Source organism: Siphateles boraxobius, unplaced genomic scaffold (assembly GCF_051911475.1).
Source record: "Siphateles boraxobius isolate OS27281-9 unplaced genomic scaffold, OSU_SipBor_1 16, whole genome shotgun sequence".
Lineage (NCBI taxonomy): Eukaryota > Metazoa > Chordata > Actinopteri > Cypriniformes > Leuciscidae > Siphateles > Siphateles boraxobius.
Genome location: NW_027508766.1, coordinates 9,590,199 through 9,616,120, shown reverse-complemented (window position 1 = coordinate 9,616,120; position 25,922 = coordinate 9,590,199). Strand labels below are relative to the sequence as shown.

Genomic DNA, 25,922 nt, shown 5'->3' with positions numbered 1-25,922 from the left:
AGAGGTTTTCACTTATTGACTTTTGCAGGCAAGCGTAGTTGAAGAAAGTAGCTGCAGCCTAACCATTAAGGCTAAAAGTCCTTGGACACAATTATTGTACTTTGTTTTTTTATATTTTCATTTTGCTTGTTATAATTGTACTTTTTAAAATATGCACGGTTTTGTTTTGTTTGAACACTGCACTGGGCTTATTCCTGTTGTGAATTAAAAACCTTTGTAGTGTGTAAGGGCATGATTAAACAATAATACTTTGTTTTTGTGTTTGTTTTGTTAAAGCAATTCACATATAGGGATTCCCACCGTCTGCCCCTGCCACCCTGCCAAGACCTCTTGCCACCCCTTTGCCCCCCCATGTAAAATTTCCTAGATCCGCCACTGCAAAGATATGCCAAAAAACTCATGCAGTGCATCTGTATTTTGCACCATTGAAGGGCACTACAGGAATGGGATGCTACTCATGGCTCTTCGTTGAGGCAATTAGTGAAGGGTCATGAATTTGCTCACTTTAAGGAGTTACCTGGGAATTGAGCCATTTTAAACCCATTGTGAAATATCGCTTAAATATTTACACATTTCTTTTTATGTTTGTTTTTACCAAATGCCCAATGATGAGATGCAAAAGGTCTTTTTACACTTGAAATAGTTAACCCTGGTCATTCTAATGGAATCCTGGGTTATCTTGCTTCACATTTGTTCACTGTTCTTTATCCAGGGTTAATAATAAATCATATTCATATGCTGGCGTTTCACACTGTACATTCCTAGCCCTGGGTAAACATTCTTTTTTGCCTATTTGCAGTGCCAATGTCATTGATTGGACGAGCGCAGCACACAGCCCATTTACATTAAGGCTCTAGCATTGTGCATCCTTATATTGTACATTGTTGACTGCTATCAAGTTTTCCTGATTGGAGTGTTTAAATGGTGTGTTCTTCACTCCAATTGTCGTGATTTCTGTCATCATTTGACATTGTTCCCCTCAAATGCTGAAATGACTGTTTGTTTACAATGTGCTGCGTTTCTGTGACTGTCCAAAGCACATACATTTTAAGAAAACAGGGTAAAGACCACCAAAGTGGTGCAAACCTTAATTTTGAAGCAGGTTTTGATAAACCTAGGTAAAAAGTGGTGCTAAACTCCCTTTAAATTACAAGTGTGAAACATTAAGAGTTAAGAGCTGGGTTTAGAACAACAGGGTTAAGCGCAGTGTGAAAAGCCCTAAAGAGGCTTAATTTGATTCAAAACTTATTTTCTACAACAATCTTAGAAGTTGAGTTTTCTTAAAAGTATAATTTGGAACACCACATAAAGTTTACTCAAAATGAGGGAAAATTCCATTGAAATTTGCATCACTTCGCCCTACTCACTCCATTCCTATGCTCACGTTCAATGGAATTTGCTCTCAGTCTGAGTAAACTTGTATATGCAAAATGATCATTAGCACAATCTTTACTGTTCGTTGTATTTTGGAATGTGGGAGTGCTTCAAAAGAGTGTGAGATACTTATCCTTCTTTCTTTTAGGCATATCGATTTCATCTTCAAGCTGGGGGGAGTCAATGCTTGTTATAGGCAGTGATGTCATGCCTGGTGTTAAAACTCAAATTAGATCTGCTTCTTAGGCCAAACATGGAGGAATCTGCCATGACAGGCTGTGGACAGCTGTGTGAACCAACTAAATCACACTGAAACTAATGTCTTCATTTAAATTAACAGGCCGATTGCTTACAAGTAAAATGTAAATACACCATAGATGACTTTCACTGTTGTGCCTGGCTTGAACAAACGTTAGGCATCCTGGATACATGTATAATGGTACTTTTTTATAAACAAGATACAACTTATTATAAAATACAGTATGTGCATTAACAGCCATGCATTTTACAGGCTCACTTATTTTATGAACAGAACCTTGGTTTGATTAACTCACATCAATAACGGCAATTAAAAAACAACAGGGTCAGAATATTTTTACGTTTCCTTCAGTACTTTTGTGTAGCATTACATGTGACTATGGGCTACAAAGCATCTCTAAAAGACTCACACAAATACTGGACTTTTCCCCCCACAAAGTTACCTTTCAAAAAGTGGACTACTGTGTTAGTAACATGGTATACAGTGATAGTATCAGATTTTAATAATACCATTGTACTCTGATAAATGGTAATGAATGATTTCCATATTCATGTACTATGGTATTTATATGGTAGCCTACATGTCCATAAAACATGTTAATGCAATGGTTCACTTTGATAAAGATACTGTTCGTTTAACCATTTTGAGTGGAAAAATGCTTTACCTGCAGTTAATATGAATCACTCACAAGCTTCATATCCAAGTGTTGGAATATTTTCTTCATCGGTGTCAATCGATAGAATACAACTGCAGGTTTGATTTAAATAAATCGTAGGTAATCCAGTGACAATTTTTTCATGATTTTTTCGTGTTTTTATGGAGAAAGACACCACTCCAAACGATTCAGTGCACGAGTGAACTTCAGGCAGGACAGACACAACCACGTCTCACATTAACGAGAACCGATATGGGACTGAACAGAACAGGGAGTATAAATACACAGAAGGACATGAGGAAACTACCTAGTCACAGGTAAAGAAAGGTAAGCTAATCATGGATAACGAGAACAGGTGCAGACTAGACCGTACATAATTGCGACATAACGCCCCCTCGGAAAGGCATGTCCTCGCGCCGTGATGGCAACAAAAGTTAAAAAAAACAGAAAAAAAGGGTGGAGGCTTAGGTGGAGAGCGTGGAGCTGGTGACAGACGGTGAGGAGGAGTCGGTGGAATTGTCGACCACAGTGGAGCTGACGGTGGGAGGAACCAGGGAGGAGTCTTGACAGAGGGGGCGGACAGAACCCTGGGACGGCTGACGCTGAGCCGCTGAGTCAGGGAACTGAGGTGATGACGAGGACTTGGATGATTGGGGCAACGCTGGAGCGAGTGAGGACAACGGGGAGGTCAGAGGAAGGGAGGAGTCCAATGAAGCTGTAGGGTGCAGGATGTAGGCGCAGCCGGAATCCCGGAAGTCCATCGACCTCCGGAGGCTGACCTGGAGAGACGAGGGAGCCCAGCGGAGCTTCCGGGCAGACTGGCCGTGGAGGCCATGAGGGAGCGGTGAGCCGAGGTGATGGTGACGGGTTGACAGACCGAGATGCAGCCGGGGGCTCACCCTTACGCCAAGCTGTTGGAGGGGAAGCCCGAGGCGCAGAGGATGGGCCACACAGAGTGAGCGGTGGTGGCAGAGCCGAGGAGCTGGACCAACACCAGTGGTGCCGACGGATCCAGGGGACTGGCCATGACCATCGATGGAGACGGGACTAGGAGGTCAGGCAGGGATACAGGCTTCAGGTTTCCGGACAGGACCAGCAAGGAGGAAGAATACTCGAGGGTGAGGACTTGGGAGGGAATAGGATCCGCGGACCACAGGACTATTAGGCCCAGGTCCACTCCTGGATCTGAGGTGACCTGCCTGCATCAACTCCAGGGCCTTGATGTTCTCAGTGGGCACCTCGGGCTCGCTGGCTGTAAGGGTGATGCATCGGTTCCGGAGCCCCCAGGCCACTTTTGGTTTTCCAGGAGGAGAAGGAGTCGCAGCACTGGTGAGTCCATTTCTTTTTTCTCGTTTATGAGAGGTCGGTTCTTCTGTAACACTGTGGTGGTAGTTGAAGGCATTAGACGAAGATCAGGATAAACACAAACTTTACTTGATGAGTTCAAACAGGACAGACACAACCACGTCTAACATTAACAAGAACCAACAAGGGACTGAACAGACCAGAGAATAAATACACAGGAGGAAATGAGAAAAACTAACTAGACACAGGTGGAGAAAGGTAAACTAATCAGGGGGAGAACAGGTGCAAACTAGACAGAACATAATTGTGACAACATGATAATGATGACATGCCGAATGTAGTCCGAATTACATTTATACTACACACATTCATACTATATAGAACATAATTTTTTAGAGGTCGTGAAGTAATTACTTATTTAAAATAATACCTACTCACGAGAGTATGCAATTTCGGATGCAGCCCATGGATTTAAGTCAAAAAAAGTTGCGCCCTTCCCCTTCCTAACTTTTTTTTATTTTTATTTTTTATGTCAGTCACATTACAAATAATGAACATGAAAATAATAATTTCCAACATATATTATAAAATATTGAACAAATATAGACTTAACCATTGTAATGTGTTTAAATGGAACACCCTAAGCAGTTTATCAATTGGAATCTGCAATGGAGCTGATTTATTATTTATAGGTTTTTTCCCCCTAATGGATTTGTTTTACGCACCATTCAATAGGCCTGTATGTATGCTTGGCCTGTTAAAAAATGTAATATAAACAAATATTTATATATTTATATTAAATATAAAATATTTAAAAATTCACACATGAAAATGATTACAATACAATAAACTATAACTATGTAAAAAACAGTCCGCTTAAGGTAGCTAACAAGCATTAAATGTGGTTAATTTGTCAAAATAACTCCAATATCATTCATTTAGTTGTGTTTAAGTAAATTAAGTGCAACCTGCTGTGACGTGTTGTATTCTGTCTACAGGGTCTATAGATCTGCCTGAAGTATACCTCTTTAGTAGACTTACTCCCTCTGTCAAAATTGAGGGGTTGAGGGATTGTCCAAATAAACTTCCCTCGACCACTTGATGAAGTTGAAAACCCATTTCACAGATTGATAGAAAAGAAATGTGTTCACAATAATAACAATAGCAGAAAATGGAGTACCACACACTCAAAATATGACTGTTGTGCTGTAGGAGGTGGAAAAAGACATACCCTGTATAACTGTCATGGTTGTGGTTGCAATCCAAAACAGGAATACACGGTAGAATCTCAGGAGTATATACACACTTACCACAGTGACGAATAATGACGAATACCGACAAGGAACAGAACAAAACAGGGAGTACTTTTACACAAAGTAATTAATGAACAATCAAGGCTAAACTAAATTGAGGTACAATAAACAATCACATTTGAAAACACAACTAAACAAAACATAATCCTGACAATAATAAAAAGTGACCTTGATAAAAAATCAAGACCTTGATTAGCTGTTTCAGGTGTGTTTAATTGGGGTTGGAGCTAAACTCTGCAGGACAGTGGCCCTCCAGGACCGAGTTTGGACACCCCTGCTTTAGACTATATACAGTGAAATGAATTTATAAATAAAATATTTTTTATATATATAATTCAGAAACTAAAAAAAGAAGCAGGAACGAACTATATACACATCCTATATTGGATATTAACATCCAATAGTGTAAATCGCGGCAGCAGCTTCAGGTTGGTAGTCCAAGGCATTGTTGTTTATCTTTACTTCCGGGGTTCTTCCCACCGGAGCCTCACTTTCGATTTCAAAATGGCGGCTGCGTGAAATCAGCGTATATAAGGTAAATATTAAGGCAAAGTAACATAAGAACTGTTTTTCATGAGACCGTCAAAGTTTTAGGGCGACTAACTTATGTTGGTCAAAATGCATGTATTATAATACCATTTGTTTGTATTTTGGGTTCGTATGGACATGATTTATGCTTTTCATCTTGCAACCGTGGTCATGGTCTCACACAGTTAAACTCAATTAAATGTAGCTTTGCCAATAGGATGCCTTGTCCCGGGGCAAGATCATAACATGAGGCCAATTAATAGGCTACACAGGAGGCCACAATGCAAACATTCCACAAGAGTCTAGCGGCAGGGAACTAGGTCTACTGTGAATCCAAATCATATTGCCATGTTTTTGTTTGACTCAGCTCAAGTCAAGTGGTTATAGTATTCTGGGGCAGGCAGGGAGAGTGAGACAGAGAAAATGAGGATTGAAATACTAAACAGTCGTCCTAAATTCTCAGCAGAGCACTTGCATGGCTACTTGCACAAGCACAAGTGTTCAGGTCAGTACTCATAAGCGCTATAGTTTCATGCTCCACAAACAGGACATTTAACTTTACGTTCAAGAGAGGGAAAGTTTGTGAATTTACATGCTGACAGATATTGGAAACTGACCTGCATTAGAACCCTGACTACTTTGATTCTCTTTAGAATTAATGACTGGTGACAGAAATCTTCCAGTGATATCCCAAAGACAAGCGAGAGCAGATGAGCTTTCCACTGTTTATGAGCAGTGGTGTGTGTATATTAGAAGCTGAAGGTGGTCCGATTCCTTAAGGAGTGAAGAGGTGTGTGTGTGTGTGTGTGTGTGTGTGAGAGAGAGAGAGAGAGAGAGAGAGAGAGAGAGAGAGAGAGAGAGAGAGAGAGAGAGAGAGAGAGAGAGAGAGAGAGAGAGAGAGAGAGAGAGAGAGAGAGAGTGTCTGTGTGTGTTTGTCAGTGCTTGGACCACCTGTGATTAAGGTGTTCGGTGTGAGGAAAGACCACCAGGAGGTTGTGCATGCATTTTATTTTGTGAATATTATAGAGTAAGAAAACAGGATCTATTATTGAGATATAGATTTATAGAAACCTTATTGATCAGAATTTGGACAATGTGATGAAGATGGAATCAAGTCAGACGATGCATAGACACCTGCATGTGATTATAATTTTTTTATGTTTTTTATTCACAAGAGTTTCAGCTGTTTTTCTTGAACATAACATGGCTGTCAACATCTACTGTTGATCTTGACCTGCTTATCTTATCTTATCTGTAACTTTGTCTTCTGTGCTTTGCCAAGCTCAACATCCATTATTAATTGTGCAAAGCATTGTTACCAAAGCATGATCCTCTGCAAAACCATAATGTAAAGCTGAAGTAAACTCATAAAGATGTGGAGGTAATTCTTGACAAAGAGACTGTTTAGTGTTTTTGTTTGAACATGTTACAACAATACTGGCATATTTATAATATTTATGAGTTGTAATGCTCAGAAAGTAGCATTTATGTAAGGACATACCCAAACTTATCATCTGTTCTTTTGACTGGATAAGTGTATACGATGTTCTGTTATAGGCCTATTGTTTGTTTTGAGCACCAAGCAACCATGATGCTGCAGGCACCAAAACCCGTGATCATTGGAATAAATATTGGCAGGTTCCTGCAGAGTTTAGTTTCTTTTGTTTGGAAGAAAACCAACACAATTATGGCATTTATTCCTCAGATAATATTATATTGTTATTGATCATTCTGAGCCAGTCAAAGGTACACCATACAAAGTTTAATGTTTTGGTTACTTGTATATATCTATATTATTATATATATCTATATAATTATGATTAGGGATACAGGATATATTAGCACCATATCAGTTATCAGCCGATTAGATATTGGTAGATATTTAATTGTGCATGTCCATTTACCTATTTTTACCTTTATTTTCATACAAGGCTCACTTTAGGTTAATCTTAAAAAAAAAATGATAGGAACTTTAAAATATATATTTTTCATAATGTATATACATGTTGTGATGTCTAAAATCACTTGTAGCATATAAAATGATTAGCAAAAAATACACTGTAAAAAATATATGATCAATAAGTTATGACAACATATGTTTTTACATTGTTTTAACTCATCAACATAAGTTAAGCAATTTTTTTTATGTTATATAAGATTTTTAAGTCAGTTTAATGCAATTTAAGTTGAAATGACATAAACATCCAAGTTTATTTACTTCAAAATTTAAGGCAGCAAACATTCCCTTTTTCTTTATTTTTTAAAATTATTATTATTTCTTTTTTTTTTACAGTTTATAGACATTTAATAACACTTTTTTAATGAAGCCCCGTTCTTGATATTCAGAGGGGAAAGAACAAAAGAGCATATGATATTTTAGAATTTGTTGCATACCGTGTTGTAATTTGTTCCCTTGTTTTAGTTAACTGGTAATACAGTATGAAAAGAACTGGACCAAGAAAAAACTTTAGACATTCAGTTATTTGCAAATATTTATGGGTAAAACAGACTTCAAAAATGTGCTTAGTGTAATAAAGATATCATGTCCTCCATAAGGCCTTAAAACTTGACAAGCTTTACAAACCATGTACTAGCACGGGCAACCATGACAGGGCAATCACACAACATTACAACCCATGGTAGAAAAGTGCAACCTCCCTGCACATAAATCTAGTGTGATGTTTGTAACCTCGGCCTGAACCATACTCCGGGAGGAAAAGAAGCAAGTTCCTGATGGATTACTGAGCAGTGACCTTTAGGCAAGAAGTGATGAATTTGTCTGAAGACATCTGTGGGACTTCAAGTCATAAGCAATGGCATTACTAGCAGAAACCAAACACTAATGAGTGTGTTATTGCAAAATACCAGCATCAAGATATATTGACATTAACCAAGCTCAGCTGAGAGTGAAGCGATGAGTGTTGTGAGGGCATTTTTTAGGCATGTATTGCAAATGAGCATCTGTTTCTTGGAAAGTTTCTTTAAAGAGTGTTTTTCGTATATAGATTTGCAACAGCTTGTATTCTTGATCATTTATAATAGTAACAAATACGTTCATAAAACGCCGTGCTATGTGAATGCTGAGCATGCATTTTCTCTGAGTGAGATTTATGCAGTTGTGAATAATCACTTGGCTAATAAGGTCACATCTGGTCACAATTAAAAACAGCTTTATTAATGGATGCTTTAACATTTTACTGTGACACAACACTCTCAAGCATATTTCCTTTCATCCCTGTCAATCGTATAGACACGTACAGGCTGTGACAACATATTTATATAGGTGCTAAAAGAAACTGCTTGCCGGCAACATGTGATGAAAGCCGCATTAATTCTGTCTTTGAAAAACTTTGAATGGCACAAGAATATTTGTTTTAGTTTTTTCAACCTGGGATTACATAGAAGTTTATTGTCTGATGCTAGATCAAGACCACATCAAAGATTGACATGGTAAGTTACAGATAGTGGCAGCTATAAAGTGTCTATAAAATATCAGCTGCCTGTTATTAACCTGAGACTCTTGTTTACCAAGAGTCATTCCATGTTGAAATAAAAAAATTTTCAGGCACAATCTTGCTTTTATACACATGGTCATGCTTAAAGCTAGAGAGCCGAGAATATATTAGTTGGGCTGAGAGTTGTACAGATGACAGAGAACCAGTCAGAATCTGATAATGATTCACATACACAACAACACATGTAAACCCACCCTATTATTCTAGGTTATCCTGTAATAACCCTACACAATAATTTGCCATGTGTAATTCCATGAATAACCAGATATTAAATGTCTAATTGCTATTTAACAGTGCTGCTGTTCTGAATTCATTCAGCTTAAAGCGTAATATGTGACTCCACTGTGACCGTAAAAGCAAAGTTCTCACAAAATTTCCAAACCCAAAGCTATTTAGATGATTCATAGTCCTCTCATGGGAGTTTCAGCAATGGAATTTTTATAGTTGATTGTGGATTGCAGAGTTATTAACTGATTGTGCGTGAGTATTCGTTGCAATTGCACAACTATACTGTAGTTAAATGTAGACTTATTGTTCGGTTTCAATTTAGTCTGGACCAAGAAGAACATGGTTGACGCAAAACATTAATTTCACACATTTAATAACACACATAATGTTTTGTAATAGTTTTTTTAACACAGTACTGTTCAAAAGTTTGTGGTAAGGTTTGTTTGTTTCCCAATAAAGTGTATTATAGTGGCCAAGGCTGTATGTGATCAAATTTATCAGTGATATTGTAGATTATTATTACAGTTTAAAGTAACTCTTTTTCCTATTTGAATATATTTGAAAATGTAATTTATTCATGTGATGTGAAATATTTTTCAGAAGTCTTCAGTCACATGATCCTTCAGAAATCATTCCATTATCATTCTAACCATTTGGTGCACAAGAAACATTTCTTATTATTATCAATGTAAAATCATTATGTTTTTTTTTCTCTGATGAATAGAACTACAAAAGACCAGCATTTATTTGAAATAATCTTCTGTAACATTATACATGTCTTTATTGCACGTTTGATCCATTTAATGTGTCCTTGCTTAATAAAAGTATTAATTTATTTATTTATTTAAAAATATATATTAACTCAAGACTTTTAAACAGTACTGTATTCATGCTATATATTTTCTCTCATATTACCATACATGTCATTATCCTTCTCTAAATGCTGTGAGTAACAGGTAAATCACATTTAACTGAAGACCCCATCTAGAGAATGTGACTGTTGTTGTAATCTAAAACAGAAAATGTATTGCTTAAGGGCTTGACAAATGCAATTTCCTTAACATGTGCCGGTGGGAAAGAAAAAGGAGAGACAGAATGCTAGCGAGATGCAATTATGTGGACCCGATGTGATAGCTGATATCATCTAATCAAAGCGGTAAAATAAGAAGGGCAGGGCTCAGCTCCACAGCTGCCCAGAATGAAAACTCACCATTTCTCAGAGGAGGAAGGAGCGAGAAATTGTTCTTACAGCTCGCAGATGGGAACGAAAAAAAAAGAAAAAAAATTCTGGCAGAGCAAAAAGGGGGCTAGGAGTTTTAACAGTCTCCCTACATCTGTTTATTTAGAGAAGAAACCATTGTGTCATTCAGTTATTCTAAGCTTTGCGGTGGCCAGCGTTCAGGCCCACAGTGATCGCTCCAACAAAGCGGCCCCATAACACAACAGGGGCTACGGCCATAAGGTACCAAAAGGAGGATTCATGCTAAGGGTTTCACATTACCTGCTCGTTCTTTACGTCTCCATAACCAGACAGGTCAGGCCAGGCTTTTTGCAACAATCGGGGGCATAGGGTGACGGGAGAGGGTGATAGTTGGGCTGATTATGTAGGAGGAATCCTGCATGCCGTTTTATAAGCTCACCCTTTACCATCTCAAGGTTACTAAAGGTTCCGCGAGCTTGTTTTTTACAAGCTATGCTTCTTATAGATACCAATACAGGGCTGACAAGGCTTTTAAAACAGGCTTCAGAAATTCAGAGAACATCTTCCCACAACCACAGCTTGACAGGTGTGGTTATATTTTATTTGGCTGTGAATATTTTATACTCTTTTAACTAATATGCTTTTGAAGTATTCGTGTAATGAATGCAGCTTGCCAAAAACATCAACAAATTGGCGTATTACCTATTCTGAAAGATTAGCAGGGTTGTGCATAATTGCATGTGGGTGTGGGACACAACACAGACCAATAATTTAGTGAAAGTTTAAAGAATTACTCATATCTGAATTATTTGTACACCTGACCCTGTATCCAAAGCTTCAATTCTGAACAAACAAGTCTTAAGTATGCATTTGCGTGACTTTAGCATTGCTCTTTGATTTCTAAATATCATTAAAGCCTAGGCTATATAGAATGTTTTGTGGCTGCCACTCGTATTTTCCGTCATGCTTTGTTGTGTCTCATGTAGTAAATTTTTTCCATGCTGCACTCCATGTTTGTTGGATTAAGGTCATGTCTGTGAGGGGTTATGTCTTTATTGGCCGGCCCCATATGCACACATGAAATTCTTCCCCTCTTTGCAATGGTATGACGGGCCCTTAGGCCTGTATAAATAGTCTCTTGTAGTATGGAAAGGGAAGGGGGCCATGTGTTGGAACAGCTGGTCTGTGAGTGTGTGCCCTGATCAAGGGAGTTGATTCCTGGGTTCAAACAGGATTTGGAAAGATATCGGTCCTCCTATCTGGTGTTAGTCAGAAGATGGGATGGCAATGCTGGAATGGAATGAGAGTGAAAGAGGTTTTTAGTCAACATCCTCCCTGACTGAAATATTGATGTCTGGATTCCAGAGGACACTCCACATAGATACTGATAACACTCCCTGAAAGGCTCAATGTCTTTGAGTTCGCTTTTTTTGATTTTGTTGTGTTCATGAAAAAAGAATGAATCACAATTATGTCCAGATATAATGCTTTTTAAAAAAAGGAAAACAATACAACCAGAATGATTATGTCATAAAGCTTATTACTCAATTGATTCTGACACATAGGGCAGCTGTCTATATCTCTATGATGGCGCTAACAACAGTTGTTGGTGTGTTTAGAGCCGCAATAAAACCAAGAGCAGCTGCTTTGTGTCACAACTTCCTCGAGGAATGTTAAAATCATGTTTATCATAATTTCGAACCAATCCTATAAGAATCCGCAAAGAATCAATTAGGATTCCAACTGGATAAACTGAATATTTTTTTTCCAGTTTATTTTTGGGGAAATGTGTGACTTTATTCTAATTACAGCACGGGTGAGTTTTTGTTTGGGGTCATCCATTAGGGTCAGGAATTTAGCAACAGCACCCCACGGATTATTGTAAGAAATCTGTTGCTCATTATGTCCTCCCAAAATGTAAGAAAGGTATTCTTAGATTAGAGCAAAAACTATGTTAGCCATATAAAGTGCATTTGTATTTATTTTTAAACCGTATAAATTGGCAGCACATGTTGAGCTAAAGTTATAATCTGTATCTTGTACCTTTTGCCTTAATCATTGCAAGGTAACTGTTAACATTTGACTGTACTATGGCACAAAATATTAAGTAAATATTACGTAAACAAACATAAACACACCCTAATATTTTAGAACATGGAATAAGAGAACACATTTTCTCTTTATTTCAATTACCCCTTTAACCAATAATAATTTTGCTTTAAAGTTCTAACAGGAATAGGTATCTACTGTATATAAGTGGATTGTTTCTGTATGCTTTACTTTTCACTGTATCAATACAAATCAGCACTCATTTACAACACCCATACATTTCCAAAGCCTTATTCAAAAATACCATATTGTAGTAAAACATGTACTTATTGAAGTTTCTCTCATAATGAGCACGGATGGACTTAATTTGTGCTGTGACGTCATTGCATTTGTCCCATAGTTGAGGCTTGTATCCCCATTTAAAGCTGTGTGCTGTTAATTTAAATGAACCCCATTTAAAGTAAAAGCATGCAGTTCTCTTGCATGAACATCTGGCTGATTTAAATCTATACCTGCCAAAAAAAACAAAAAAACCCTGTTGTTTATAAATGTTTTCCTCCCTCTATTTAGATATACTTTATATCCAAATAAAGCTGTTAGGGATTATAGGTATTAAGAGAAAATAGCAACAAAGGTGAACAGCATGCTTGCTGTGGTTATTATTTTTCAGCAATATTTAAATTCACCACAGTAAAAATTGGAAAGTTGGTCTTACTATAAGATACTGAGTGAGTCAACTATTATCTCTAGAACAAATCATTGTGCTCCCAAGACTTCTGACTCACGGGGTATAGAGTTCCCTACATCCATCACCTAGAACTGGTGCAAAAACGTCATTGTCAGATCTGACCATCCGTAACTGACATTGAGTTTATTGTTTAGGGTCAGAAGCTCTGTGCACAGTGGCCTAAAGGTACATTCCTAACTCCAGAGTAGTGTTTGAAACACAAACCCTCTTTGTGCAAGGTGGACCCACTGATCCTCCATCATAAGCATCAGCAAATGGCCCCTTTTGATGTTCAAGTATGAACTTGCATGTTATCATTTTACACGTAAGAAGTCCACCTTTTTTCACAGCTCACTGTTACATTTTATATCTGAACCCAGAGTTGATATTGTTTTTAGCCAATGTCTCTTTTTCTATTGTCTAATCGACTAGACACGGTGGAACGAGCCAGGAATATCATTTTCAAACATTCCTGGATTAAGCTGAAATGGCATTCACACAAAATGCATTTTCCATTTGCAGATTTTATTTCGTTAGATCTTGTCTAAAAGGAAAAAAAACGTATAAAATGAAATCTGGCATTGTAACAGCTATAGGCCGATGTATTTTAGCAAAGTAAATGGATTTTGATTCTGTATTTCAGAATCTCTAGAAATAAATCCATTACAGATGCAGTAACATCTGATTAATAAAAACGGACTTTCCACTAAACATTTGTTAGATTCCTTCAGGAAAACCCATAGGCTATGTAGTTAGATTTAATGAGCATAGTTGGAAACTCATATTTAAGTTGAATAAAGTTGGCTTGACTTAACACTCATAAACGTTTGACTTCAAATTAAAAGCTAGTTATCAACACATCTTTAGGTCTACAAGGAGAAATTGTTTTCTATGAAAGACATTGTTTACATAACAGATACTCATGTGTGCCCTCTGTAACAAAAAAAATGTATACTATATGCATACTATCTTACAAGGTTTTGGGTTGGTAAGAATATTTAAAATAAGCTACATTTTGAATGAATGAATGGAGGCATTTATATAGCGAGGACACATTAAATTGATCAAAAGTCACAGTAAAGACATTATAATGTAAATTTCTATTTCAAATAAATGCTGTTCTTGTGAACTTTCTATTCAACAAAGATTCCTGAAAAATGAATGCTTCACAAAAATAATAAGCAGCATAACCATTTTCAACATTGAAAATAATAAGAAATGTTTCTTATCAGAATATTCAAATGATTTCTGAAGGATCATGTGACACTGAATACTGAAGTAATGATGCTGAAAATTCAGCTGTGACATCACAGGAATAGGCTAAATTACATTAGAAAGCAGTTATTTTAAATGGTAATAATATGTCATAATATTACTGTTTTACTGTAGGCTATTTTAATATAATAAATGTCTTGTGATCGTAAGAGACTGCTTTCGAAAACAATCGGAAATCAACATTCTTGCCATAATTTGTGTGTGTCTGCGTGTTTCTTTTAAATAATTTATGTTTAGCTATTGACTATTGATAGCAAATTGTAATTTATGATTTTTCTTGTTCAGCAATAAAGTTGATGGTTGTTCTTGAACATTCATGCACACAATCAAATGCTGTGTTACTGCCAAAGAACATTTCGACAACGTCTGAGAAACAGCAGTAGCCTCGGTCTTTCTAACTCACTTTCTGCTCTGAGGTAATCCAAACCATTTGGAGAGAGACCATTCCTGAACCATCGATCATGCCCCACCTCCATTTTCCCGCCCCTTACTTGACGTCGAGATTTGCAACAACAAACGGTCTGACCAATAGAAATCCCTTAAAGTTCCGCAGGAGTAGAATGGATAAAGCAAAACTAGCGGGTCAGAAATGGGCCAGTGTGTGAATTTCAACGCCGTGTTATTATTTGTGCGGGTCCCTACGCTTACTTAATGACGGACGACAAGCGCACGCTCGAGAATTTATCAGTTCGGTCGGGGAAGCGTGATGCGAGTAGCTCGCGAGCACATTTGGATGTGAGCGCGAGACGCGAAAGGACGAGCTCGTGAGCTCTTCACTTCTACCCACAAGAAAGACAAGAGGTGGAAAGAGAGGTATCAACGCACTGTCACACGGAGAAGCCGATACGATGGAGTGAATCCGTTTGCTAGAAATATAACTTTTCGTAATTTAGGCTCCTTGTTAAAACGTGGATTACAGGAAAATGTCTTTATAAATTCACCGCAATTGTGGAACAAACTTTTTTTCTTTTGGATGGACCTTGCAAAACATGATCTGAGGGATTGTTCCCTCCATAGATGCAATGGAAATATGAAATATACATGCTTAAAACTGACCTGACGGCAACCAAACCATTACAGACTTCGATATGGCAACTTGTGCAAGTTTGGTTCGGGGTGCGTGCATTTGGCCTTTCGTTTGTGTGCTTGTGTGTTTTAGTTGTTTTTCCATCGCCTCCTCCAACCACCACGGCCGTCGGTTGATTTGCTGGCAAGCGATATTAAACTGCCAGTCGGAGCCCGAGTGTCATTACGCGTATGACCAGTATTTGCACGCCTGTGAATCGATCCTGAGCGGACAGAGGAAGAAGTGTCCCAGTCACTGCATCTCGTCGTTGGTGCAACTCAACCTGACCAAGAGTGGACCGGCACTGGAGGACTGCAGCTGCGCCTCGGACCCCCGCTGCCGGGAGATCAAACGATCCATCGAGCCGTGCCTGCCCAAAACTAGCAGTATGGGCTGCACCGAAGCCCGACGCCAGTGTGAAAGGGACAACCAGTGCCGAAGCGCGATGGGCGATTATTTATTCCACTGCGGGAAACTCTTCAGCGGCTCCAGCTGCTCAAACCAATGCCGCAATGTCATCGCTTACATGCGCAAACTACCCAAAGCTCAACTCCTGGATTCTTGCGTCTGTGATGGGTCAGAGCGGACTATCTGCGAGTTTATCAAAACTAGTATGAAAACGCTTTGCTTTGACTCTCCCCCTGTGGATGAAGAAGGCTCCAGTGGCTTGGACGACTATGGGCCTGATGATGAGGATTACCCAGAGCCAGAGCCCACGAGGAACACAGGTTCTGCTTTTGTGGCATGTTCTGTTTTGACTGTGGTGGTGGCATCCATTTTGGCTCTAGTGCCGCTTCCTTGATCACTTTGAAGGCGAGTTAATGATCTGCTCCAACGGCTGTTCGGGAATAGTGCATTTTGTCAATTTTCTCCTGCTTTCCACTTCATGTATGGCAAGTTGTTATGTCAACATTTATTCCTTAAAACATCTAGTCTTTGTTGTACTTTTTTTTTTTAAATGCATAGCAAGTAACCCAATAGTGGCTATCAACTTTTGTTAGGTGTTCATTAGGTTTCATTACTTGTTTTCAAGTTACTAGTAGCTATCCCAGAAGTTGCTAGTAGGGCTATTTTTCTAGTAACATTTCTCACAACTTACAATTGCTTTTACTGGTCATTTGCAATGACCGTCAGAATGGTTATCTTGTAGCCATAACATTAAACGAACTTAGAAATTCCAGTCAAAAAATCTTCCTAGAAAGTTTAAAATTGCTACCAGGTAACTAGTGTGTATATTCAGTTTAGTAGCCTATTCTTGGAAAAGTGAAATGGGTTATATTTGAACCACGTGTCCCCATCAAATTTAATAGCAAAAGTCAGCAATTTCATACCAGTAACAATAGATTAGTTACTTTTCACTATTTGACATGACTAGGGATAATAACTTAATAGCAAAGGAATAAAGAATTGAAGTACTAGCAAGAATGAATGTAATAGCCTAGCTAATGAGTCCTGTGAAATAAAAAGTCACTATTAGATTACTTGCAAGTAAAAAAGAAAAAAGTACTATTAACATAAAATAGACATGAGTTAGCTTTAAGGAATAAATGTTAATTGAGCTTGACATGATTTTTCTCCAAAGAGTACAAGTTAAGCTTTGTGTGACATTTAGCTGCAGTTCCTATCCAGAAAGTGTCACATTGTAAATGTGTGTTGATTCACTATGCAAATTTAGCTTTTCAGATTAGGCCCAGGTGAACAATGTCTTGTCTATTGTAAGTTTTAATTCTGAAGCTAAAATTCTGTTTCTGAAGTAATTTAAGAGCAGGGATACAAAGTACTTTATGTCAGTCAACTGCCTTAAACACCAACTTGCCTATTTCAAGTGCTGTTTTGTAAAAGACAAATTTATTTCCATAAAGATATAGACAAAGTTTATTTTGTTACCTAGACATTTTAACAGTGAGAGTTGTAATTATAAAACTGTGCACTGCCAATATAAAATTAGATTTTTTTAAATATGTAAAGTATTTTTATAAAGTTGCAAACGGCTTTGGATAAGTAACTTCTGGAAGTGTTTGGAATGCTGAAAATAATGAATAGATCTCTATATTAGCTAACATTTGATAAACCTTATGAAAGTCCTAGAAATTCATGAGAGAGAACTTTATTTTTGTCATAAAGTAACCTTCGAAAACAAAGGGTGATGATTCCAGCTTTAAAGGGAAGTTAAATGTCTGTTGTAATTATTTTCCTTTTAAGATCTTGTACAGTGTACAGATTTTCAGAGAATCTTTTAATTGTGTTATCTAAGATGAACTATTTACTGTGTAGAAATGTCTAAATCCACTGTATGACTGCCTCAGTGATGTTCTTTTTATAGAGGGCATAAAAACTAAAGTGAAAAGACTCAAACCGAGTATGTGCAATTTATTTATGTTTGTTATATTTCATTATGTCATTAGGAAGTTTCAATGCGTTGACTCCATGCGTGACCATGCATGGATTCCGATGCTAAATCTAGAATATGCTGGTTAGCACATCAGAGCTTTTCAGGAACAGATTAAGTATCACAGACATAATGAGCTTGAAGCGCTGACACACGCCTTAGCAAACAGAGGTGTTTGCTGAAGGCATAAACTCTGATATTTGGATATCTTTAGAATGTGAACACAAAAGCGCGAGTGGCTTTTCCCTGGGGTGTCCGTGTTGCATCTGGGCCAAGACCGACAGAGGTTTATTTATTTTTCAATCACTGTGTTTGCTTAAAGGCCTTTGTCTGCACACCACAACTGCAAGTATAAAGCAGTACATTCTAAACTAACATAGAAACAGTAGCAGAACAACATGAACAACAAATTGATTATCTTGTAACAAGTTCTATATTTGGATCTTTTTAGCTACTAAAATAGAAAGTCAGCAGAAATTCACTCTCAGAAGGGTGTCGACTGTAGGATAAGAGCAAAATTCAATTATACAGTGTCAGGACTCTTGACGTTTGCCCTTTTTACAGTAAAGTATTGATTTTATCTCGCACTTGAGGACTTGTTCCTTGGTAGAGTGTGCGGACTCGCTTGAAGTTTTTTAGTTTTAGGATTCTTGATGTGACTTCAAAAGAGGATTAATTTGATCTTTTTTTTAAAATTAATTTTATCTGCAGTGTAACTGATGACCCTTGCTAGTCAGCTAAAGTGATATTTAACCATTCAGTATTGAACTGTGTAAACAGTACATCTATCGCACCAGCTCCCAAGTTGGTCTTGTAAATGCTGAAATTTGTGCATTAAACTAAACTTTCAACATTAGAAATGTATAACCAATTTCAATTATAATTTGTACTTAAACATATAGCCATTTCCTTATGGATTGTGTCAGTTGCGGTTAAGTTTATTTCCATTTTATACATGAACAAATATGTGCCAACTTCTGGCATGCTTAATTGCTGCTAAACTTTTTTCTGCGAGGGAAAATGACATGTTTGCGGGTTTTCATCTGGCTCTTGAGGGTGCCTATATGCATATATTGTTGCCTGCATGTCATTTAATCATGTTCACCTAGGCCTCTCTCTGTCTCTCAAATCCATGCTGTTAAAAACTACCACTCTTATTCTCCCACTCTTGTCACCAGGGTCTTCAAATGGGGGTGATGGTTGCAAAATGTTTTATTAGTGTGGGGACAAGGGCCCTTCAGCCCGCTGAAAGGAGGAGAAGTCGAGTGGCACTTTTGTCATGGTAATGTTAAGCACATAATAGTTCAACAGCACAATGCCCAGGCACTTCATTCCTCTAGAGCTCACTGACACCTCTTCAGAGCCGAACCACGGGGTAGCATGTGGGAAAGATCCGCTGGCCCCTGGTCCACATACTATATGCAGTCCCCACTGCTGTCTATACTTCATCGTCTTTGGGGGGTAGTCGAAAACCACATTCCCTCCCCCCCTTGCGCTCAGTTTCAGCCAATGCAATAGAGCCCAGCATGTGCTGTATGAAATAATAAGAGAGCTCTCAGAATGGCCAATAGGATGGAACAATTGAAATCGAGAATCTAAACTAGCCATGTCACTGTGGCCTGTTCAGTAAAAGATGGATTTTTTTTGGGGTAACTCTCCTGCAGTGGCATTGTGGGTGAAAATGGAGAGGAGAGTACTGCCATGGCAGTGTATTTTAGAGTAACGTGTTTCCAGCTTAGTTTACGTTTCGATGTGTGATGGTTATTTGATGTGTGAAGGGTTATATGATAAATTTGATTTTATTATGGAAAACACTACAAAAAATTAAATGTTTCAAATGGTTTAATTAGGAAAATCTATTTAAAATTATTATTATTATTATCATTATTATAACATTTTAAACTCATTCTGTTTTTTATTTTACCATATGTCCAGGTTGTATTTTTACAAAATAATGTAGATTTACATTTATAGTTGCTTCATTATTCATTTGGAAAATGGACCAGTTGTCTTGAGGCCGTACACTTCACTTGTTGTGTTTTCAATTATCTATTGGCAAAAAAACAAACAAAAAAAATTTGTTCCATATCCTAGAGGTAAGAGAAACCTACAGGAAACCTCACAGCAGGACTTTCGAGTTATATTTCAGCAACATTTTGCTGCTATTCCTTAGCCTATACATTTTCTATACTTATGCTGTAGTGCTGAAGCATAGGTTAGATTGAAGAATGGTTGAATGCTCAAACTCTGAGAAATTGTGTGATAAGTGATGAGACATGTAGACAGTTGGTATGGCTGAGCTTCAGCTGAGCATTGAAATGGAAAGCTGATTGGGCAGGATTTAGACTAATCCTTTAAAGTTAGCACTAGGTATTTAACAGAGAGGTCGCTGCTGAGGCACCCTGTAGTCTTGTTCCTTAGTAACAGTTGTTTTCTAAATTATATAAATGACAAGACTTAAGGTGTGAGCTGATCTCTGGTCCTGAAACATTTTGTTTGTTTATTGGTTGTGTATGGAACCCCCCCCCCAACCACACACACACACACACACACACACACACACACACACACACACACACACACACACACACACACACACACACACACACACACACACACACACACACACACACACACACACACACACACACACACACACACACACACACACACAGACACACACACTATGCTCACTATTTGACTAGAAGAAACTGGTCTGTTCTGTTGATCTTTAGAGACAAATCAAGGTGTTTTTTTTTTCTTCACCAAGCTGCCACTTTGATTTCATCATGGAAGATCTTTGTTGAGTTCACGGCCCTTTGAAATGAGTAAAAAGACCTATGTCTTAGCTCCCTCAAGGGGTCTGATGCTTTTGCCTTGGGTGCGAAATCTCAGGATTAAGCCGGTCACAAAGAGATCAGTTACCTGAGAATTCACTAAGGGCATCTCTTAAATCTGTTCCCCATATAGTGCAATAGCTCAAGTTTAATGTCCCGTTCATATATTGTTGGAACTCTGAAAACAAGTCCTACTATTTTTGTTAGCATTGTTGTAAATACTGACATGACCTTTGGTGAAAGTGAAGCATGTTTAGGGTTTTTTTTTTCCCAGATGGCAAATGCCATAGCTAAGGGTTTCCCAAACTAGGGTTTGCGAGTTCGTTAAAAGCTATAATGAATTAAATCATAAAATATAAAAGTGAAAATCAGAACACTTAAAACAACTTTATTTGTTTACCTGCATGTTATGTGACCATTAAGTGACATCAGAGAACCATGAACATATGTTGTAAAAAATTATATGATCAATAAGTTATGACAACATAAAATAACTTAAATAAGTAATAAAAATAAGTTAAGCAATTTTTTATTTCTTTTTATAAGTTATACAATATTCAACAAATTTTTTTTTTTTTTTTTTTTTTACAAATTTACAAATGTATTGTTAAGTTATTGAAATATTAACATAACATACTTTAAGTACTCCCAAGTAAATACTTCAGGTCAAAGGGGTTTGGCTGACACGCAAGTTTGGGAATCCCTTCGTAGGTCATTGTTAATCACATATAACATTGCGTTGAAGATTTACAGCTTATTTAATTATGTAGCTTGATAACATTGTGTTCATTTTAATTGATGACAGGTGTTGCTGAAGTCGTTCCTATTAATTTGTATAAAGTTCATGCGAGCAGGCTTTTGCTAAATGCTCTGAACTTTTGTCACTGTAATAATACATTTGACTTATTAAGCTCAATGTCCATATGTTACGGCTGGCTGAGAAGCATTTTTGTACATATATTTGATTACATTCCTACCATGAAGTTTATTGAACAACTATGCAGGTAGATGAGAATAATGAAGTAAATGATTCCTGCTGTAACAGTTGGCGCTAGTGGAACAGCAGAACTTTGGTCACTCTTAAGGGAATAATGTCAGGTGAGGGAGAAGTTTGGCCGCTTGTTTTCACTCATGAGGATAATGAGGTGACGGAGGGAGAGGTGTTTTTTACTAGAGCAGACCATAGCCCATTTTTTTTTACCAACAGCCATAAAATCTATCTGACAGGCAGTGCAGGGGAGGGAAGCGTGCAGACCCAGGAGGAGAAGCCCTTTAACTGGGTAAAGAGAAAGGAATGTTGGGTAATGGTTCCAGGGAATGAGAAACAGCACTGAATCTGTAAAGAATTATAATCTTTGTGTATGAGAGACAACACTTTCAAAGTAGAAAACTGGCGCATGAGCCGCATTCTCTTGGCATCATGGCATTCATATAAATGCCAAATTATTTTGTGCAGCCATTAACGATAAACATTTAATTAAGTCAAAAAGTAAATCTGTTACTATCTGTAAATCAAAATAAATAAATCTGATCTTTAACCATCTAGATGATTTTGAGCTTTTTTTTAACATAATCTCTTCTCACTGCAAAAAGCCTGTGAGTCTGATCGAGTGTTTAAATGACCACACTATAAAAAATAATTGTAATTTTAACTGTAAAAGACTGTTAAAAATGCTACAGTAGAATCCTGTTAGCTGGTTGACAATTTTTCATATATTTGGGGGAAAACTATAATAGATCTAACCTTACATTTAATGTAATTTCAAAGTACTATTAAATGTACCGTTTTTGGAAGAATAAAAGGTCAAATGATCTTATAATTTGAAAAGCCGTAAACTGACGTTGACTGATTACTTTATGTTTCTTATCCGTTATTTTGTTATCAGATATTTACAATATGGTTTTATGTTACAACTTATGTTGTTAAAATAATATTTATTGCATTATTTTAGTGTTGTATGTTACCATGATAGTGTTTTGTATTTGTGTGTGTCACCATGGACCTTCTATTCTGTATATTCAGCTTGTGGAAAAACTAAAACTTTGATTCATCTTGTGACTTTCTCTTTACTACCAGTGCCAGTGTTGTTATGGTGGTTCTCAGTATACTGTAAGGTACAAAACATATTTAGTAGCAGCATGGCCCCGCTAATTTAACAGAAATGGGCTTTTGGATTTAGGCTATCGGTTTAATTGTGTATTGTGATTTTTTGTAAATTAGTTTTAAATTGTAAAAATTTATAAAATAACATAAAGTTATTTTATGTTAATTTTATTGTATTTTTACAGAATTATTCTGGCAACTTCAGCAGCCAGTGTTTTTTTCTGTAAGAGTGAAGGTTTTTTTTTTTTTTTTTTTTTTTTTACAGCGCAGGCTTAACATGGCCTGCTCTAAATTATTGGCAGCAAGCAGCTGTTTTAGACACACGCTTGCACCCGCAAAAGCAGGAGTCATCATCCAGCTTCTTCATACGACCACAGGACAAATAAACTATCCCACAGACAAGAAAAACACAAGCGCATGTCGAAGGAAGAAGGACGCAGAGGCTGAGCAAATGAAGAGGGTGGAGGAAACTGAGGAAAAGAGGAGGTTTTCCACTTGAGCCCTGCAGACCTGTTGGTAAAGCAGCAGCGTGTGTGTTTGTGTTTTTCAACGGGAGCCCTTATTGACTTAACATTGACCAAGAGCACTGAGCCTTCTCACTTACAACCACACAATAGCTCATTCTGTCCTATCATTGCCCATTTACCAACCCTGAATACTTCAGCTAAGACTCCACTTAAGAGTCTTTCCTTGTGAATTCTGAGTCTCTCATAAAAACGAATAGGAGAATCTTTTAAAAAATGAGCACTGAGGGGATAGATCGAAGTAGAAAGGGAGTCAAAAAGAAGAAAACTTGCTGACACGGGGCATAACTTAATTTCCACGGTCACAGGGCAGCTGCGAGAAACGGCCTGCTGTGGAGGGCCATTTTAACTTCAATGGCTCCACTGACCCTGAAGAGCAACTGAGTCTTCATCCCAGCTTCACTTCTATTCAAAGAGGTGAGCAGAAGGATTTATAGGCCTGATTTAAAGAAACAAGTCATCAGTGGCAGTTTCCTATTGATCATCCCCCCCGCCTCACGAGATCAGACAACCGTATGTGTTGGTATGTGCTTTTGGAGATTTAGCCCTTAAGGAGATGAAAGTAAACAAGCAACAGCACTGTTTAATGAGTGAAAGGCTTGGCTTTACAGTGAACGAGACAACAGTTCTGTCTTTAAATGGCTTTGTTTGGCTTGTTTCAGTGTGTGTGTGTGTGTGTGTGTGTGTGTGTGTGTGTGTGTGTGTGTGTGTGTGTGTGTGTGTGTGTGTGTGTGTGTGTGTGTGTGTGTGTGTGTGTGTGTGTGTGTGTGTGTGTGTGTGTGTGTAGGTTGAACGAGAAGGATTTCCATTTTCCAATTTTTTTCTTTTGTAATAATTGTATTAGCTCGCCCCAACTTCCCAGTTATTTCAGTGATTATGTAGTAGAATTTTGAAAACATGTTGCAAATACATATTAATTACTTATTAATCTTAAGTCATTTAAGTTGTGTAACTATTTGTCCATTGTTGATGCTGCATGAGACCAGTTAGTTAAAGCAATATAAAAAAAAATGTTTTAGAAAGGTTATTTCTGAGAAAATCTATTGGAATCATTTGTTTGCCTATGCCATTGCATTTGGTGTGGTATTTAGTGTCTAAAGGTTTCCAAATGATTGTTGGATGCACTGTGTAAATAACATATATAAATTATGACTAAAATCAACTTTTCAAACTACATTACATATATAATATGAATTGATGTCAGATGAATCACTCCGTAGGGTTTCTGGAACATTCCATTTCTCATCTGTACTTTTCGAACCAGACAGTTTACTGTTAGATTACAGAGTAACTTAACTATACACTGGATAACAGCTTTGATTTACATATTAACCTATTAATTCTCACATTCGCAAAATAAATGCCAAAGACATGCGAATTCCTATGCATATATAATTCTCTTCTTGGAGCATTTTTCTTGCTATTTAAAACGTTTTTGGTCTGTTTAATGTTGGCATGTTTGAACTTATGACCTAAATTTATTTTTTTTGTGTGAACTAAACATGTTCCTCCATACGCTGGAACTTTGGTTGCAGTCTGTTTTAAGTGAGTATTTGTTTTTCTTTGAGAAACAGTTCTTAAGCTTCCTACTTGTTACGTTAAATTCCCAGGAAACCTACAGACATCGTTTTAAAGTGACCGATTATGCTTTATTGCCTGACATCTTGAACAGGCCACATCAAGTCAAGAGCGCACTCGGCAGCGGTCACCATGAATTACAAAACAGAACAAAATCAAATGATTAACTAAGTGCAATATCAATCAAAGACAATAAAATGGAGAACACAAACAGAGAGAGGGAAGGAGTGAAGAAAAGCTTGAAGAGAATAAATAATGAAGCCCTAGCAAGGGAGTTGTTAAGAGTTAATAGTCTCTCAGAAACTGAATGGGGGCTGGGGGTTTCACTCTATTAAGTCGACCCCCAGGGCCATGGGCCAAATTGCACCCAGTTGTTTTCCTGAAAGAATTCATCCTTCACACATTCATTTCCCCTTTATGTCGTCTCTTTTCATGGCAAAGGCCATGCCAAAGTACCCATGCATGGTTTGGGTTACTCACTTGGTACAATCTAAGAGAGAGTGTTTACGTGAGAGAGCTCACAGCGGGGTTTTAAATATGTAAAACTGGTGTGCAGGTTTAAGTGGCCTTGTATAGCAAACACAAATAGGCCCTCGGTATAATGAATTCAGTTCACAGCACAAAACCCGATAGTAGATTTAAAATCCAAAGGTTTGTAGTGAGCAAAAAAATAAAAATAAATTAAAAATATGCCCATGTAGGCCATTTTGTTTGTCTGTGTTTCTTTGGTCAATAGATTATGTTGACTCACTCAGTCACGATTATTGTCATGCACCAGGGTTGCACACATTACTTTGGCGTGCTCACCTATTTCTTTAAATGGGAATTATGTATATTTAAGATATGTAAAATTAGAAAATGGTGAGTACTCTTTTAAGGCTAATTTGAGGTCCACCTTTATCTTAAAAACATTTTATGGAACTGTATTGCATTTAAGCTTTAATCTCAAAGTTATCTAAATGACATATTTTGTAAATTGTCAACATGAAAATCTA

At 37.5% G+C, this 25,922-nt stretch overlaps 1 protein-coding gene across 1 annotated transcript; it reads left to right on the top strand.

Moving 5' to 3' along the window:
* The first annotated feature begins 14,958 nt into the window (after positions 1-14,958).
* Positions 14,959-17,850, top strand: gas1a (growth arrest-specific 1a). Its single transcript, XM_077231532.1, has one exon. It carries the CDS (start codon positions 15,518-15,520, stop codon positions 16,295-16,297), a length of 780 nt encoding a protein of 259 aa, XP_077087647.1. The 5' UTR covers positions 14,959-15,517; the 3' UTR covers positions 16,298-17,850.
* Positions 17,851-25,922: the final 8,072 nt, after the last annotated feature.